We start from the raw sequence: 18,569 nt of genomic DNA, 5'->3' as shown, positions 1-18,569 counted from the left end.
GTCTGTAATGTCTGCGGTTTCTGAGATATAAGTACCGGTATCCTGATTAAAGGCATTCAACCCCTTTTTCACCCGCTTTCACCCATCCTATTGGGATTTTCTGAAAATAAAAAAATACGGGTTTCCTTATTTTTAAAGAAGATTCTAAATACCAATTTTCACATCTGTAAACTTTTAAAGTTTTGAGATATAGATACACTCATTTTAAAATTTCACACCCCCTCTTCACCCCCTTAGCGACGGAATATCCAAAAATCCTCCCTTAGCGAGCACCTACATCTTAATATGAATATATGCTCAAAATTTCATTCATTTATGTCCAGTAGTTTTGGCTCGGCGATGATGAATCAGTCAGTCAGTCAGTCAGTCAGTCAGTCAGGACAAGTTACTTTATATATATAGATGAGTGACTTTTGCTTTAGTATGAGAAACGTCCTATTACGAGAAGAATTCTTGCTTTAGGTCAAACTAGAGAATGCATCAGTCGGATGTTGTGTCCAGTGCCTGTTGCTATTGGTACTTCCATCACCAGGAAATAAGCTAAGAACCACCTGGCAACAGGAGACATTTTCTTGCACAGTTAAGCTATATTTCCTTCCAACTAACGGAAAAATTCTTACTATTAATTGACAGCTCCATATTTTCCTTAGGGTGGGAATCCGAAAAATGGAGTGCAGTATTTAACCTCAGTTGTTACGTGAGCCATTTTAGATAAGAAGACTGTGAGGATATTGTACATAGCATTAAAAATAATTCGTAAACCAGTAATGAACTACAAAGAGAAGTTTACTCCGTCAGTAACTTACCAACTCTGCGATAGAAGTAGGGTACGCAGTTGCACACACGTTTAGCCTGATCCATGCGGCATTGCATACGGCACATGTTATATGTATAGACGGGGCTAATTCTTAAATTAGATTCATGAAGAAACCGACATTTTCTTTGCTTTATCCTCAGTGATTTTACTTCTTCTGTGCTATATATGGAGAGTGCCATTAAGGTGACCGACATGTAGTGGCTGTACTTCAATTCATAGCCTCTTTTAGCTGCATCTGGAATCTCATATGAACTATGCACGTATATCTGTAAAACAAAAGAAATGTTAACGTCGTCAAATGAGTATGGAACCTGAGTGATCTGGCTGATTGTTTACAAAGAGTGGAAGCGGTACTGAACTACTATGCAGGATATTACCCAAGAGTCACCAATTACCAAATCTAGCAGCCTTTGAACTGGAAAGGTGGAATTAAGGGGAATTAAGCGGGATGCTACGTAAATCGTTCTACCATACTTCTAAAATCTGCAACATTCATCTATAATCAGCAATTATTTGTTCAAAACACATGGTCGGAGTAAATTTAATATGTCTGCAATTGTTGACAGATTTATTTCTGCCATTCATCATTTAATGCAGCACAAACCTTTAAGCAAACCACTCCTGCGCGCACATGAGGGTCCTTTCAAATTTTCAACCAATATTTATATCGTTGCTACGAATATCTGATAGTGTTTTTGTGCTTGTTACAAATACATAAATTTAAGGGAGGATGTCGAGTTCCAAATCAACTTAAACTCTAAATTTGTATTTATTATTGATTAGGCCACTATTGCATACAGGCCCATTGTAACTGAAGCCATATTCTCCACAGATAAAATTCAGGCAGATATTCGGCTTGGCCCATCCGTGGGGATAATTTTATCGAGTACTTCCGAAGTTGTGGAGCCTCCATGGCTCAGATGGCACGGGCTTCTCACCGCTGGGTTCCGTGGTTCAAATCCCGGTCACTCTATGTGAGATTTGTGTTGGAAAAAGCGGAAGTGGGACAGGTTTTTCTCTGGGTAGGCCTACTCCGGTTTTTCCAGTCATCTTTCAATCCACGAACACTCACCAATACAATTTCAGTCCACTGTCATTCATTAATAAATGCCCCAGAGGAATGCGATAGGCTTCGGCAGCGGGCATAATTCCCATCCTCGCCGCTAGATGGGGGCTTCATTCATTCCATTCCCGACCCGGTCGAATGACTGGAAACAGGCTGTGGATTTTCACTTCCAAAGTTCTTTTTGCTTTGGTTTGCGAACACATTAGGCAACAAAATAAGTCTTACGTTTCTGAAAACAACATGGCTATTCAGTACAGTTCTATGCTTTTAGGGTTGTATGATACAGTATAACCAAAAGATTGCCTTTTAAGAATGTATGATATCTCTGCCACCAAAAAGTGATTGTTTGAAACATAATTAGTAACTAGTAGAACTACTTACCATGGCACTCGAGCTGAAGAACCATTGAAAGAAGCGATACCCGTCCAGAGGATTTCCGTAATATAATATACCAGGCTCAATTATTTTCCAGCTGTTATCTTTCCAGTACCTGAAACAAAATTTGGTCCTTAATAACTACAGAGACGTATGAGTATGAACATATTTCAAAAACATCAACGTATGAGCACCATTATGGTCTGAGGATATGCTGGGAAATCTTGTACACGAAGTAGCAATGAAAAAATATTAGAATCTAATTTTCAGTCAAAATATTTCAGCTTGAATGCAGCACGGTGCCGTCATCACTGAACATTTGTACGGAGAACAATAGAAAAACTTTAATTTTCTTTCTTTCAGAGGAATGAAAGTTTCTACCAACAAGAAGCACCGGAAGAACTTTTGTGTACTAAACTACATGAAATTATTATTATTATTATTATTATTATTATTATTATTATTATTATTATTATTATTATTATTATTATTATTATTATTATTATTATTATTATTATTATTATTTTCGGCTTTGTGGCCTGGAAGTAGCGAGCCTGCCTCTTACTAAAAGGATCCAGGTTCGATTCCCGGCAAGGTCAGGGGTTCTAACCTGGATCTGAGGGCTGGCTCGAGTTCCACTCAGCCTACGTGGGAACTGTTGGGGAGCTATCTGACGGGGAGATATCGACCTCGGTCTAGACACTAAGGAATAACTGACCGTGCGTCACTAAGAGATCTACAGGACATCGGGCTGATCAGCGTTCGCTTGGTAGGCCAAGGCCCATCAGGGCTTTAGTGTCATGAAGGGTTATTATAATATTGTTTTATTATTGTTATTATTATTTCGTCATATATTACATGGTGTCATTCGAAGCATTGTAGTATGAATGTGCGACTTGATTTTCTTGACACGGTTCTCTTATTTATTTATTTATCCGCCTCGTAGTTTCAAATTCGCCCCTTCGTATTTTCAGTGATAGACGATTGTATGCTTTTCAGGAGAAACACACGAAATACAACACTCGGTAGTGATGCACTGGAGCCTGTGAGTTGCTATTAAAGTTAAATCGACTACCATCCTTGAAGAAACGTCTGAAGGACTGTTGGTTCAGTTTAGACCCATCCTGCATGTTTCAAAACTATACATATTGTTATCCTAATTTCGGGGATTCCGCTATGTAATGTTGCTAAAAATAAATCGTAGATTACAGAATGTAGGTTGTTCCAACTGAATGACTCTTATGTGAATGTGTTGATTGTGATCATATTCCATGTGATGGTGGAAGTACAAACATTATTCCCAAGTGTTCATTCAATCTATAAGTTGAACCCTCTACCGTAATGGATGTGTTGTTGATAAGACTACGTAATTTTTGTAGAGCTTTCATAGCGAATAATAATAATAATAATAATAATAATAATAATAATAATAATAATAATAATAATAAAGTCTGCGTAAGTGCTGTAGTGCTTAGTGTGCTTAGCTGCCACCCCGGGGGGCTCAGGTTCCATTCCCGGCTATGCCATGAAATTTGAAAAGTGGTACGAGGGCTGGAATGGGCTCCACTCAGCCTCGCGAGATCAACTGAGTAGAGGGGAGTTCGATTCCCACCTCAGCCATCCTCAAAGTGGTTTTCCATGATTCCCCACTTCTCCTCCAGGCGAATGCCGAGATTTTACCTATTTTAAGGCCAACCACAGCCGCTTCCTATCCTCCTTCTTGTCTATCCCTTCCAATTTTCCCATCCACTCATAAGGACCCTATTCAGCATAGGAGGTGAGGCCGCGTGGGCGGGGTACTATTCATCTTCCCCAGTTGTATCCCCACGAACCAAAGTCATACGCTCCTGGACACTGCCCTTGAGGCGGTAGAGGTAGGGTCCCTCGCTGAGTCCGAGAGAAAAGCCAACCCTGGACGGTAAACAGATTAAGAAATAATAACAATAATTTTACATCCCACTAATGACTTTTACGGTTGTCGGGGGTGCCGAGGTGCTCGAATTTTTCGCCGCTTGGTTTCTTCGATGTATCGGTAAATGGACCGACATGGTACTGACGTACTTGAGCACCTTCAAATGCTACGAAGCAGAGCTGGGATCAGACCCGCCAACTTGGGCCCAGAAAGCCAGCGCTCTTTCGTCTAAGCCACTCAGACTACAGATCACTGCTAGAATTTTGTCCTATTTTTTCTATCCAACGATCAATATAAAATAAATCCGGGAGATAGTGGATTCGAATCCCACTGTCGGCAGCCCTGAAGATGGTTTTTCGTGGTTTCCCATTTTCACACCAGGCAAATGCTGGAGCTGTACCTTAATTCAGGTCACGGCCGCTTCCTTCCCACTTCTAGGCCTTTCCTATCACATCGTCGCCATAAAACCTACTGTATCTGTGTCGATGCGACGTAAAGCAAATTCTAAATATATACATATATAAAATAACATTGAAAAATATTAGGAACGCCATGTCAAGATTGCCAGGTGAGAAATAAATTATAAAATGTGTGATGGAAATAGTATTTATTGTTTATCAAGGGGTGAAAATTCACCTTTCCTTTCAAGGCATTGTTTGTTGAACAGGAAGGGAGTAAGTTATCTCGTAAGTACTGCACTTTATGAAGAAAGGCTACTCGAATAATATTCATGGGACTTTAAACCCATTATTTTCAATGACACGAATAATCTACCGAATACACGTTTAATTTTGAAGCATTCTGGTGTTGCAAGCAAGCAAGAATAAATACAATCATATCTGAAAGTACTGTCAGTACCGTTCAAAAATATTTTATTACGTCCGGAGTATCAAGGGTATTGTGACCGATGACGTCTATACATTCATAACCTCGGGATCTCTGGAGTGTATAATACTTTGTTTCCGTAATGGGCTGACGGTAACATGCCTGGCAGAGAGCCTGAAAGGACCGTGGGAACGCTTATGATGTGATCAAAAATGAATATCGCAAATAGATAGTTGAAAGAGGAAATTACATTTGAAGTAGAGAAAAACTCGAAGATTTACTGTACGATTTAAGTGTAATTTGATACTGCCGAATGAGGTCAGTAGGTGCAGAAAAAGCTTATGGAATGATGCTTTTAAGGAGGGAAATGAATATTCCTATTCGGGTACCAGGGAGATCATTGATAGCATTGATTTTTTAGACTTCGCTGAAGGATATAGATACGCCTTGGCGAATAAGTACAAAAGTAAAATAATCTGAAACAAATATACATCCTATTTTAATTTCTTCTGTGAATAAAGCTTCGCTGGGCAACGGGGAAAACAATACGCTCCAGTCCAACCATACCCTCCTCACTCACCTTGCTTCTCCAAATGGAATGCTTGTCGCCGATACATCACTTCTCTTACTCGTATACGGTTCAATCCCGGCAGTTTTGCAAATCTTCTCTACCGGATAGGAGTCCTAAACTCGCTTTACTGTTCCTGTGACCGCCAATCAATCGCTGACCTCAGCAACATCTTCTTCTCGTGCCATCTTTATAATGCACAGCGGGAAAAATTCATAACAACTTTACTTTCATTGAACTTCCAAGTACCACTCAACATCCAGTGCAGTTTATCATCCCAACAACCAGAGGTGTATAATGCAATCGTCACGTTCTTAAAAGACACTGATTTAATATTGTGTAGTTTGACGTGATACTACTTCAGAAAATCTACGTAAACATACTACAGTTGCAGTGTCCCAATTTGTTCCTTCTTCTCTTTGTATGTGTGTGTGCGCATTCTATACTGACTCAGAAAGTCATCCCAGTATAATATTATGGAAGAATCATATGTGTATATGCATTCTCAGTGTATATTTAATGTCCATGTTCTGTATTCTAATCTATTTCTAGCTGGCTGTTTGGTCTGGTACCTAAAGCCAATAAATTAAAAAAAATATTTGTTGACATTGATGGCCCACTATCGGATGTCAGTCATTTACGACGAATCTCTTGTTTCTTGTCTACAAATGTTACTCGTAGCTCCCATGCCCGAGACTTGCTAAGGATATTGATAAAACGTCCAAGAAAGAGAGTCTGAGCTTAATTTACACGTATTCCCGTCAGAATCCAACACCTATGGTTCAATGTGCACCAGTATATTGGCAAACTTGCTTGAGTGAACCCAAAGAGATGCCCATGTGTGTTCCGTAGTAACTGTTACCTCGAATATAACGGCCACTCCAGATGGTTCACGAACCAGGATATGCCTATAGGAATCCACACTGTGAAACAGAAAGAATTAATAAACTAAGATGAAATGTTCATAAGTGTGTAGTGAGGTTTAGTCATGATGACTAATGGTGGAGAATCGTATATCAAGTCGCCCCGCCTGCAGGGAACCCTTGGCTATCTATTCTTTCCACGTGCAGGTGCTTTCGGGGAAGTGCTCGAGAGCAATTATCTAGGAAGGAATTACCAAAGGATTACAAAAACTTACTTTAAATCAATCATGGAATGAGCTAATTGTGATTCCGGTCGGAAACGTTTCTTGACTGTGCCAATGCGACTTGTAATGCTCATGAACATTCGAAAATCGAACACTCATGTTTATAGTTAGAAGTCATTATATGCGTTTACTGTTAAATGTATACAATGTTTTTCATTTAGTTCCTTCATAAAAGAAAAATACTCACGAATATCTGTTGTACACTCCTACAGCAGTACTGTATGTGTAGCAGATCCCACGTTCATTGAAGTTGCTGACAACCTCTGCGATTTCCCATTCCGCTCGGCTATTGCTGACGTTTGAAGAGAAGTCAGTCTTTTTCTGAAACTGATATTTAATTGGTATTTATTACATACTGTGTTGATATATTAACTAGGAAATGTGCCAATATGATTTGATTGGTTCGATAAAAAATGGTTACTCGAAATATCCTCCTAGAAGTTAACTCTACCTTTCCGTCAACGACCATCCGAGTTATATCGTTCGACAAGTTCAAATTTTTTATCTTGAGATCAGAAAATCCAACTGACCATACCGTGCGGACTGTTTTTAAATTATTTCTCCTCAATCACTCCAAACAAATATTAATACCGTGTGGGAAATTTCGGCGCACCTTCTATAAATGAAAATTCAAACATAACTCAAACACTCCATGCGTACTATATGTCACCTTCCATCTCCTTGAAGAAAGTTGTAATCGTTTATATTATAATGCTACGTATTTAACGCATTTCACATACTACAGATAGTGAGATGGAATATAATAAAACCGGAGTTCTTGGCCAGCAGATATACTGATACACGTCGATCATATTTAAGCAACATATTGAGTTGTAATGGAGAAGGCCATAAAATACGGACTGTAACAAATAATCATAGAAGAAACTGAGTTTCAATGAAGTCATCTTTGTCGTGTAGGAGTATTGTTTGTATCTCTTTTATCAAGACCTGGGGAGAATTCTTGGCTCATCTATGGATATTGATTGTGGTATTAAGTCTGTATCGAGATCCACTTCACGAGGGGACTGGTTGGGTTGAACCAGATGCGTTTCAATGAAACTTCCTAGAATAATAAATCCATTTACCCTAAATTTAATGTTAATAATATTTTGTTATAAAATCAATGTTGGTGATATATTCAACTGATTAGCTCGTCGACTCGGAGCAGTTAGCTGAGGATGACCGAGAATGACCGTGTGTATGCACTTTAGAAATATACGCATAGTTCTAGTATGAGATTAAATAACAAAACTTTATACCGGAAATGAAATTTTGACAACATAGGTAGAGTTTCTCGCTTCCATAAATCTTGTACTGAAACTTCCAATTTTTGAATATATCAAAATATTAGAGTTTTATAACTTGTATATTGTATAAAATGGAAGTTAAAGTATTGTGTAGAAGGAAATCTGGGTCATATGTATTGTACCAGGAAGGCCTAGGTCCTGGTCCATATTAATTGAAAGAAATGTTATTTCCAGCATTAAAGATCCGACCGACGTACGAACATCCATGTAAAGAATGTTCCAGTATGTGCCAGACCCTACGAGTACGCTAGGCGGAGTCAAGTGACGTCACCTGTCGCTCGAAGCTCACCTCCCCTAGAGATATTTCTCGAAAGAATTTTTTTTAACAGCTTTTTAACACCTTAACCAATTTCAACGGGACAAACGCTGAATTATAGCAAACATCATAAAAGTTAATCCCTGTAAATTTCAAATTAATTCATCAAACGGTTGTTGAGTTATAACAATTTAAAGTCTCAACGAAATTACGTAATTACGGTCACATGGCCGAGGGAGAGCTGCCACCCCTCCCTGCGCTGGTATCTATATATGTCAAGGCCAGATAGCCCGCAAACCAGTGTGCAGTACAGTACAGTACAGTACAGTATGTTCGCGCAGTCACGGTAGAAGCACTTTCGTCGTATCTCCAGAACGCGAAATTCTATCGCCGATAAAGGACGTCGCACTGCAGTTAGTATGTCGCGTCGCGATTACAATATAATCCTAAAAAGACATTTAAGACTGTAACACGAGTGAACTTATTGGAGTACAAATATTAACTATTTCATTACGTGTGGACTTAGGCAACGTCAAGTAACATTAAACTTCTACAGAGCCTAATACTTAAGAATCACCAGAACTTATTTTTTTTTCTCGAGTATTGCATTATATTTCTTTATTCACGTCACATCAATATTTTGAATGAAAAAGTAAGAACTTTTCTGAGTTAATATAACAGGATTAGCAGAAAATCTAACTTAATGACTGTGTTCACAGACTGTGCTTATCGACTTGTTTTCTTTTTTTTTTCTCTTTCTTCAAGTGTGAACTGTGTGATTAAGAACGTTTCAATAACGACTGTAAATAGTATTTAGTACAGAAAGGACTGTGATTCTTCATACGCCATAAATAGTGTTCAACAGTGTAAGTGATAACCAGTCGCACTAAATGAATTTCCGTGTGCGAAACTCAACAGTTCCAGCTGTCATCACCTCATCGGGAACGTCAACATCGCCGATCCTGATTCTACATGGAACATTCCAGATGTCCATCTTTCGACATTTGGTAACAACAGTTCTTGTCATAAGTGAGTAACAAACTGACTAAACTTTTTCATTTATTTTGAACAGTGAAACTTCAGTGTCGCGTGTGAACAATTCCCATAATTTCTCAAAAGTGATAAATTTAATTTCAATTTCATTTCTCGTAGAAAGACTGTAGGATTTCAAGTGTGTTGTATAACGAGATTGACGAACTGAGAACTGAAAACTTTTAATAATTTCTCATATCCATTTACCATTATAAAAGTGTGCTTAGGTTTAAAAAGACTTTAGGTGGAAATTCACACATATGAAAGACTTTGAAACCAATGATATTTATGCCATTTTGTTTCCAAGAAGATTATTTTCAACATTTAATTTCAATATAAATTTTGAGTCAACAATCATACCGCAGGGTGAGAAATTAATAAATTGTTTTAAAAAAAATTATTTACCATCTATTATTCGCTCTGCGAGACTATCCTTCTCTGTATCGGCTCCAAAAACCAGTTCCACTCCCTGAGGTCCTACTCATGCCCTTTGCCCACAACTTTTCCTGGTACAGAGAGGATAGTATAATAATAGATGGCGCCGCAACTTCAAGGGCACGATTTTGGAGCCATACTATAATAATAGATGACATCGCAATTTCAAAGACTCAATTTTGAAGCCGTGCTATAATAATAAATGATGCACTTGTAATAATCGCAATATTCAGGGTTCGATTCAAGTCATTATATCTTGAGCACAGGATTCGACTGCGAAGAACTTGTTTTATTTGACTTATTCGAATATTCCGGAAACATGGATAACATACTTGCAGCAATCGAAGCTCTCAGGCTTAGCATTAATGATCAGAATGCTAAGATTGATAGGTCTAATAACCAGATAACACAAATGCAGGCTCAAATGAACACACAAATAGATCGAATTAATACGCAAATGGTAGAGTCTAATAACCAATTGCAGACTCAAATGATCGAATCTAATTCCCAACTACAGGCTCAAAATACTCAACTTCAACAACAAATGCAGACTCAAATAATCGAGCCTAATTCCCAATTACAGGCCCAACTTCAACAACAAATACAGGCACAAAATACTCAACTACAGGCGCAGTTAACTGAGTCAAATAGTAAGGTTGAAGACTTAACTTCTAAAATTGACAGGACGTTGGACACTAAGTTTGCTGAAGCGGATAAAGTCATTAACAAAAGACTCACTGAATCTAGTGCCCTTATCGAGCAACGATTCCGTGAAGCTGGAACTCGCCTCGAAAAGAAACTTACTGATTCTAGTGCACAAGTCGAAGCTACATTGAAAAACATGCGGGATCAGTTTGTTGAAAATTTAGAGTCTATTAAGGAAGAAATAAAGACAGAGGTCGTCAAGTCTTTAGACAAAGATCTTAGAAATGTTCTTCCTTCCGTTCAAGCATTTTCTACTGAACTCAAAGATTTACGAACTGAATTTCAAGAATCCCATGGTAACATCTCACAAACTCAAGCAAAGTTAGCTCAGGTGCAGGAAACCTTGCGAGATGCATTAAAGAGCGACGTGGGTAAATTACGAAGCGAGATAGGATTAATTAAGAGCACGCAAGGAGAACTCGACAAGCGTATTACAGGACAGCTAGATAGCACGCATACCCAGATAGCTGCTTTCTGTAAAGACGTACAAGTCATTAAAACTGACTTGAGAAATGAAATAAAAAGTTTAGACACCTCAATTAATTCTAAAATTAAAAATTTGTCCGAAGAAATGAATCAAATTAAACTTAAAGAACAGACAACTGACATCACAATTCCTGGTTCGTCGAGGGAAATACACAATACAACAACCCTTATTAAAGTACCAGATGACAAACCAGTCAAATTTTCAGGACGTGATGAATACACTGCTCGAGAATTTCTGTTAAATGTCGACGATTACCTGGAGGAAAATAGGGTAGAGGACGATAGGAAACTTCGAGTAGTATCCAAACTTCTAGAAGGACGATCCTTATCATGGTTCATAGCTTTTAAGAGCAACTTTAAAAATTATGACGACTTTAAACAGGCACTTCTTAAACGCTTTTGGGATTCAGAAAGACAGCACCTTGTAAAGATGCAACTTTACTCTAGCAAATACAATACTTCAGTCAATACTTCCCGATATTCAGACTACTGCCTAATGCAATTAAAGAAGCTCCAGTTTTTAGATCCACCTTTGCCAGATATTGAACTTATTCAGATCCTGACACTTCAATATCCACCTCATGTGCAAGAAATACTAGTCGCTGCCAACATTAAAACATTGGAACATTTTGACGCTACTTTGCGTAGGTTAGATACGGCTAATACCCAATCTAGTCCGAAAACTAACAGGAGTCGAGAAGTAAATACGAATTCTGCGGAAATAAAACCGCCGGAGAGAGAGGAACCCAGGACACGTGAAGAAGGCAGATTAAGCCCTACTAAAACAACCAGATTCCGGAATTTTAGACGTCAGAGGAATCAGGATAGACACCCTTACCAACCTAGGAATACATGGAGACAGCGCGAAAGCACTCCTGAAGGAAACCGTGAGGCCAGACGACGAGAACTCGAAAGTAGATGGAAGGACACACGGGAATACATCAGGGAGAGAAACCGTAATCCTGATGAGCCTGGAGCTACATCCCTGGAATATCAACGTCAATTCGGACCAAGAGAACAAAGATCACCTGATCCTGACCCAACAGGCGCTATAAAAAAAAAACGCCGATCTCGCAATAGGGAGATTGACTACCGAACACGGTGAGGTCGAAACGTCAAATTATTGTACTGCTGTTATCAATTACTGGCATATTGACGATTCCGAATTACTATTCGAAGACGCACAAACACTAAGGCCTATTATTATACGTTCATTACCTGTCATAACAGTACGCACAGGCAACCTACAGGTGATTACGCTCATCGATTCTGGAGCACAAGCTTCTTTAATTTCTGATAAGCTTGTAGACTCGCTTAAAGATCAGAACAATGTTTTGTTATTACCTGCAGCTCAAATTAAAGTAAGAGGGATAGTTCCTGATAAGATTGTTAAATGTAAATCCCAGGCATTTTTAGAGTTTGAAATTAACAGTCAGATGTTCGAACACATATTTTTGGTAGTATCGCGTCTTAACTTCAACTTAATACTTGGATTAGATTTTATGATCAAATACAAAGGAACCATTGACTATGATGCCAACCTCGTAAGATTACAGAATAATTCCGTAGAACTACAGCTGGTAGGACGAGGTGACCTGGAAGTTCAAGAGAAGGGAGCCCGTTTTGAAGCAGCCGGTGGTGACATTATTAAGCCCGCTGTGAGCGAGGTTGCGCCAGCCGTAGCAGAAAGTAGAAAGGGTGACCAAAGTGAGGACGATGCAGAGTCCATATTCAATGAGAACTCCATTATAGGTCCGGATTATATAATGTCAATAGCCAGTGTGGTTGAAGACCCGGAAATTAAATTAAAATTGGAGGAGGCTAAAAATGACGTTCTACAGAAATTTGCATGTGTATTCGATGACAGGCCTGGAGAGATAGCTGACTATGAATATCATCTTGATGTAAATGACTTGTCTCCTTATCAGAAGAAACCATATCCCGTACCCGAGAAATATCGAGAAGAAGTTCGTAACTTAATTCATAAAATGACAGATGATGGGATAATTTCGCCTTGCGTAACTAAGTACTTGAATCCATTGGCCATAGTACGTAAGCCTAACGGCAGTATTAGAATTTGCCTCGACGCGAGGGTCCTAAATGACCGACTGACCTTAGAATATGACCGTCCTCCACTACTTAAGGATATTATCAGAAGATTCCACGGCATGAATTTCTTTAGTTGCCTTGACGGAACTTCTTCATACTATCACATAAAATTGGATGCTGAAAGTAGGCTATTCACAGGCTTCTTATTTGAAAATAGGACCTATGTTTTTAACAAAATGCCCTTTGGAATTAAGAACTCGGGAGCTGTTTTGATCAGAGCCTTGGAAAAACACTTATCAGATGATGTAAAGGACATAACTACGATTTATGTTGACGACATTTTGATTGCCTCGAGAACTTTCGAAGAGCACGTGAGAGATGTCAATCTGGTCCTACAGGAATTGGAGAAGAAGAATTTCAAGATAAATGCCCAGAAAAGTCAACTTTTCCAAACATCAGTATTATTCTTAGGACATGTAATTAGTGGTGATGGAATTCAACCCAACCCTGCCAAGATTAAGAGTATCATTGACTTTCCTAGACCTCAGCGCATTAGAAACGTGAGACAGTTCCTAGGACTTTGTCAGTTCTTTTCTCAACACTGTCCAGACTACACTGAGACGGTAGCTCCTCTTCAACAACTACTACTTAAGAATAATAAATGGAAGTGGACTGAAGAATGTGAGCGAGCTTTCCTTGCCACCAAGGACATGTTGAAAAACTCTGTTAAACTAGTTTATCCGGATTTTTCTCTTCCATTCTTCATAGAGTGTGATGCCAGCTCTGTAGGAATAGGCGCAGTGCTATATCAAGCGAGACCTGAAAATCCCGATTACAGACTTTTCATCTCGTTTCTAAGTAGAAAACTACGACCTCACGAAAAGTCTTATACTATAACTGAACTCGAAGCTTTGGCTGTTGTTTTTTCTCTCCAGTATTGGAAAAAAATCATCTACGGCTATCCCATTACGATTTACACAGACCATAAAGCTCTGACATTCATACTGTCATCCGACATGACAAATGAGAGAGTTTCCCGATGGGCTCTTTTTATTCAACAGTTTGACCTCACTGTAATACATAGGCCTGGTCGGAAGAATGCTCTAGCAGATGCCCTCAGCCGCAACCCTGCTGAAGTTATCGAAGTTCACGAAGTTAACATCATGACTGATGATGACGAAGAATGTCTTCGCAAACTTCGTTACCTTACCCAGATGCAACGAAGAGACGCCAATTGTAGGGAATTAATTCGATTTTTATCAGGTTCGATTCCCGCCGATGATGATGAATTCCCACGTCTCCAACGACTTTCTTCAAACTTTTGTTTAAGGGATGGAATTCTTATGAAATACATTGACTTAGCCAAGACGCAATGCAGGATTTATGCACCTGTTAAAATCAGGAAGGCTATCATATGGCATTGTCACTCAATTTCAGGCCATGCTGGTACGGATAAAGTTCTCAACCTTATTAAAGAGAGGTTTACATGGGAATATCTTAGGCGAGACATTAGGAGAATTTTACGGTCCTGTGATTTATGCCAGCGGATCAAACCGAATAATTATCTCCTCAAGGAATTTCCCAAACCGCTGATCCCGGAAAAGCCCGGAGAAATAATGGCAATCGATCTGTACGGCCCTTTGCCAAAGGCGACCAGGGGGAACAGACATGTCATTGTAGTTGTGGATGTCTTTTCCAAATATACTATGCTATTGCCTATCCAGAAAGCTAACGCCGGTAACATCTTAAGGAGGCTGAAAAGGAACATCATCCCTGAGATGGGAAAGCCTGAATACCTACTAACGGATCACGGAACGCAATTCACTTCCGTAGAATTCCAACAGGCTTTGGAAGAACTCAACATTCGACATATCATGAATTCTATTAGGCATCCGGAAGCTAACCCTGCTGAAAGAATAATGAGAGAACTCGCGAAATTCTGTCGGATTTATTGCAGTGAACATCACTGGAAGTGGATCGAGGTCTTGCCAGTAATGCAAAAAATTATGAACTCTATTGTGCATGAATCTACTAATGACATTCCTCTCAGCCTACATCACGGGTCAAAACCAGAGCGACCTTGGGACAGAATATTACCAGCCCTACCAAATGCTATTGTGCCGCAGCAAGTCAAGATCAACGACGCGCTGACCAGGTTAAGACATGCAGCCGCCATCAGAGAACGACGCCAGCGTAATAGGAAGTTCAGAAGACCATTGAATCCTGGAGACCTTATTTTAATACGGAGACCAGCTACTTCCAACCCTGAGAGAAGGATTTACGCTAAGTTCTGTCCACTATTCGTAGGTCCTTACCGTATCCGCACTGTATTGAGAAACGGGGCTTATGAAATTGTAAGATTGGACGGCACTTTCGAGGGTATTTATAACTCAGCCAATTTAAAACAATATGTACCACAGGAAGAGTAAAGCCTGGAAAAGAAAATCCTGCGTATTTTCTTTTCGTCCAACCAAGGGGAAGATGTACCAGGAAGGCCTAGGTCCTGGTCCATATTAATTGAAAGAAATGTTATTTCCAGCATTAAAGATCCGACCGACGTACGAACATCCATGTAAAGAATGTTCCAGTATGTGCCAGACCCTACGAGTACGCTAGGCGGAGTCAAGTGACGTCACCTGTCGCTCGAAGCTCACCTCCCCTAGAGATATTTCTCGAAAGAATTTTTTTTTAACAGCTTTTTAACACCTTAACCAATTTCAACGGGACAAACGCTGAATTATAGCAAACATCATAAAAGTTAATCCCTGTAAATTTCAAATTAATTCATCAAACGGTTGTTGAGTTATAACAATTTAAATTCTCAACGAAATTACGTAATTACGGTCACATGGCCGAGGGAGAGCTGCCACCCCTCCCTGCGCTGGTATCTATATATGTCAAGGCCAGATAGCCCGCAAACCAGTGTGCAGTACAGTACAGTACAGTACAGTATGTTCGCGCAGTCACGGTAGAAGCACTTTCGTCGTATCTCCAGAACGCGAAATTCTATCGCCGATAAAGGACGTCGCACTGCAGTTAGTATGTCGCGTCGCGATTACAATATAATCCTAAAAAGACATTTAAGACTGTAACACGAGTGAACTTATTGGAGTACAAATATTAACTATTTCATTACGTGTGGACTTAGGCAACGTCAAGTAACATTAAACTTCTACAGAGCCTAATACTTAAGAATCACCAGAACTTATTTTTTTTTCTCGAGTATTGCATTATATTTCTTTATTCACGTCACATCAATATTTTGAATGAAAAAGTAAGAACTTTTCTGAGTTAATATAACAGGATTAGCAGAAAATCTAACTTAATGACTGTGTTCACAGACTGTGCTTATCGACTTGTTTTCTTTTTTTTTCTCTTTCTTCAAGTGTGAACTGTGTGATTAAGAACGTTTCAATAACGACTGTAAATAGTATTTAGTACAGAAAGGACTGTGATTCTTCATACGCCATAAATAGTGTTCAACAGTGTAAGTGATAACCAGTCGCACTAAATGAATTTCCGTGTGCGAAACTCAACAGTTCCAGCTGTCATCACCTCATCGGGAACGTCAACATCGCCGATCCTGATTCTACATGGAACATTCCAGATGTCCATCTTTCGACATTTGGTAACAACAGTTCTTGTCATAAGTGAGTAACAAACTGACTAAACTTTTTCATTTATTTTGAACAGTGAAACTTCAGTGTCGCGTGTGAACAATTCCCATAATTTCTCAAAAGTGATAAATTTAATTTCAATTTCATTTCTCGTAGAAAGACTGTAGGATTTCAAGTGTGTTGTATAACGAGATTGACGAACTGAGAACTGAAAACTTTTAATAATTTCTCATATCCATTTACCATTATAAAAGTGTGCTTAGGTTTAAAAAGACTTTAGGTGGAAATTCACACATATGAAAGACTTTGAAACCAATGATATTTATGCCATTTTGTTTCCAAGAAGATTATTTTCAACATTTAATTTCAATATAAATTTTGAGTCAACAATCATACCGCAGGGTGAGAAATTAATAAATTGTTTAAAAAAAAATTATTTACCATCTATTATTCGCTCTGCGAGACTATCCTTCTCTGTATCGGCTCCAAAAACCAGTTCCACTCCCTGAGGTCCTACTCATGCCCTTTGCCCACAACTTTTCCTGGTACAGTATATAAATTTGCATGCTATTAACATAACCTTTTATTAATACGAACAAAGAAATTGCCAGATTCTTGTTCAGAATCACTCATTCTCAGCCTGTGTAACAATGATGCATGTACAGCGATGTTCCGATGTCTTCGTTGATCATCCTACCAAGTTTAATTGCAATTTATGCTTTCGATACACCACGTTCTAATTAAAACTGCAGAAATATTTTATGTTATTTTAAGTATTGAAATATTATTTTATGGCAGAATGACTGTTAACATAAAGTTTTTGATGGTTTAATTGATTATCATACGATGTTTCATTGCTATCGTTATGGTCAAACTGAAACCGTTCCCTTATCTGAATCGTGGGATCAATTGAAGAGTTGTCTGGTAGGCTTTTGACAGGCAACGAACCCGGTCATGAAAGTGAAGCAAAATGACTGAAGAATCGTCATAATGACCATGTAATACTGCACCCATCATATGAGCCTGACTGGGGAATGTAATTAATTTTTATTTGATATTGGATGGAAGTATTCATGTATGCTATTAAAATTATAAAATTATGGGATACTCAGGAGGCCAATGTATATGAACAAAGAATCAGCAGAAGCCCACGCTTCCTTTCTTTTTTGCAAGAGAACACTATGTCTGTAACGTAAACAACTAACATACGGTCTGTTGCGTCAGAACTTGAACTACGCAGTAGAAGCGGAAAATTCCATTGGAAGAATGAGACAGAAAACTACGAATCTTACTACCAGAATCCCCTTGATTTGGAATGGACTTGTCAATATAAATGAACAGCGAATATAAGTGGTCCAATCAGGTTGCACCATTCAAATAATTTTAAAATCAGTGGGACAGAATATTTAATTCATCGGCAATCAAGGCTAGTAATCAATATGGATTTTATTACCTCGAGATATTAGTATTGACTGAGTAATTTTTGGACCAAGTCAATGTATTATTGGTAATGGAATATAATAATTGCGCACTGAACTTTCGGATAGCAACACAGGTGTGCAATCCCCTCCAACATGAAGTCGGTTCGACAGTGCGTAAGAAGAAGTAATCCAACTAACGCTACCAGTATTATACGAAAAATTACGAACAATTTTGAGATCACGCTGTACTAGTATAATGACATGCAGTTTGTGGATTAAGTGAGTAATGCATTTCATCTCTGAAGCATTTTATTAGGAGACGCACTCCGAGGGGGATTTTTGTGTGTCAAAAAGCAGGTGTCCTTCCTCCGAGAAGTGACTCTACCTCCATACTGCCCCGATTCTCACCCACAACGTTCAGTTCACACCAAATACTTCTGTAGAATGGGGCCACTTCCCCCACCACGGGTCTTGAAATAAACTCTCATTACCTTTGTGGCAGCAGGTGAATCCCCGCCTAACATTGAAGGCTGTCATTACGGACCCATGAT

At 38.9% G+C, this 18,569-nt stretch overlaps 1 protein-coding gene across 1 annotated transcript in view; it reads right to left on the bottom strand.

Annotated features, from left to right (window-relative positions):
- The window catches only part of LOC136863149 (sodium channel protein Nach), a 139,294-nt gene that overhangs the window by 53,671 nt on the left and 67,054 nt on the right, over nucleotides 1–18,569 (bottom strand). The window contains exons 5-7 of the mRNA XM_067139493.2: nucleotides 6,898–7,037; nucleotides 2,265–2,373; nucleotides 807–1,083 (exon numbers count right to left, since the gene is read on the bottom strand). Coding sequence (XP_066995594.2) covers nucleotides 807–1,083; nucleotides 2,265–2,373; nucleotides 6,898–7,037 — 526 coding nt within the window. The remainder of the gene's footprint in view (nucleotides 1–806; nucleotides 1,084–2,264; nucleotides 2,374–6,897; nucleotides 7,038–18,569) is intronic.

Source organism: Anabrus simplex, chromosome 2 (assembly GCF_040414725.1).
Source record: "Anabrus simplex isolate iqAnaSimp1 chromosome 2, ASM4041472v1, whole genome shotgun sequence".
NCBI lineage: Eukaryota > Metazoa > Arthropoda > Insecta > Orthoptera > Tettigoniidae > Anabrus > Anabrus simplex.
Note: the sequence above shows the minus strand (reverse complement) of the source record. Positions and strands in the feature narration are given on the sequence as shown.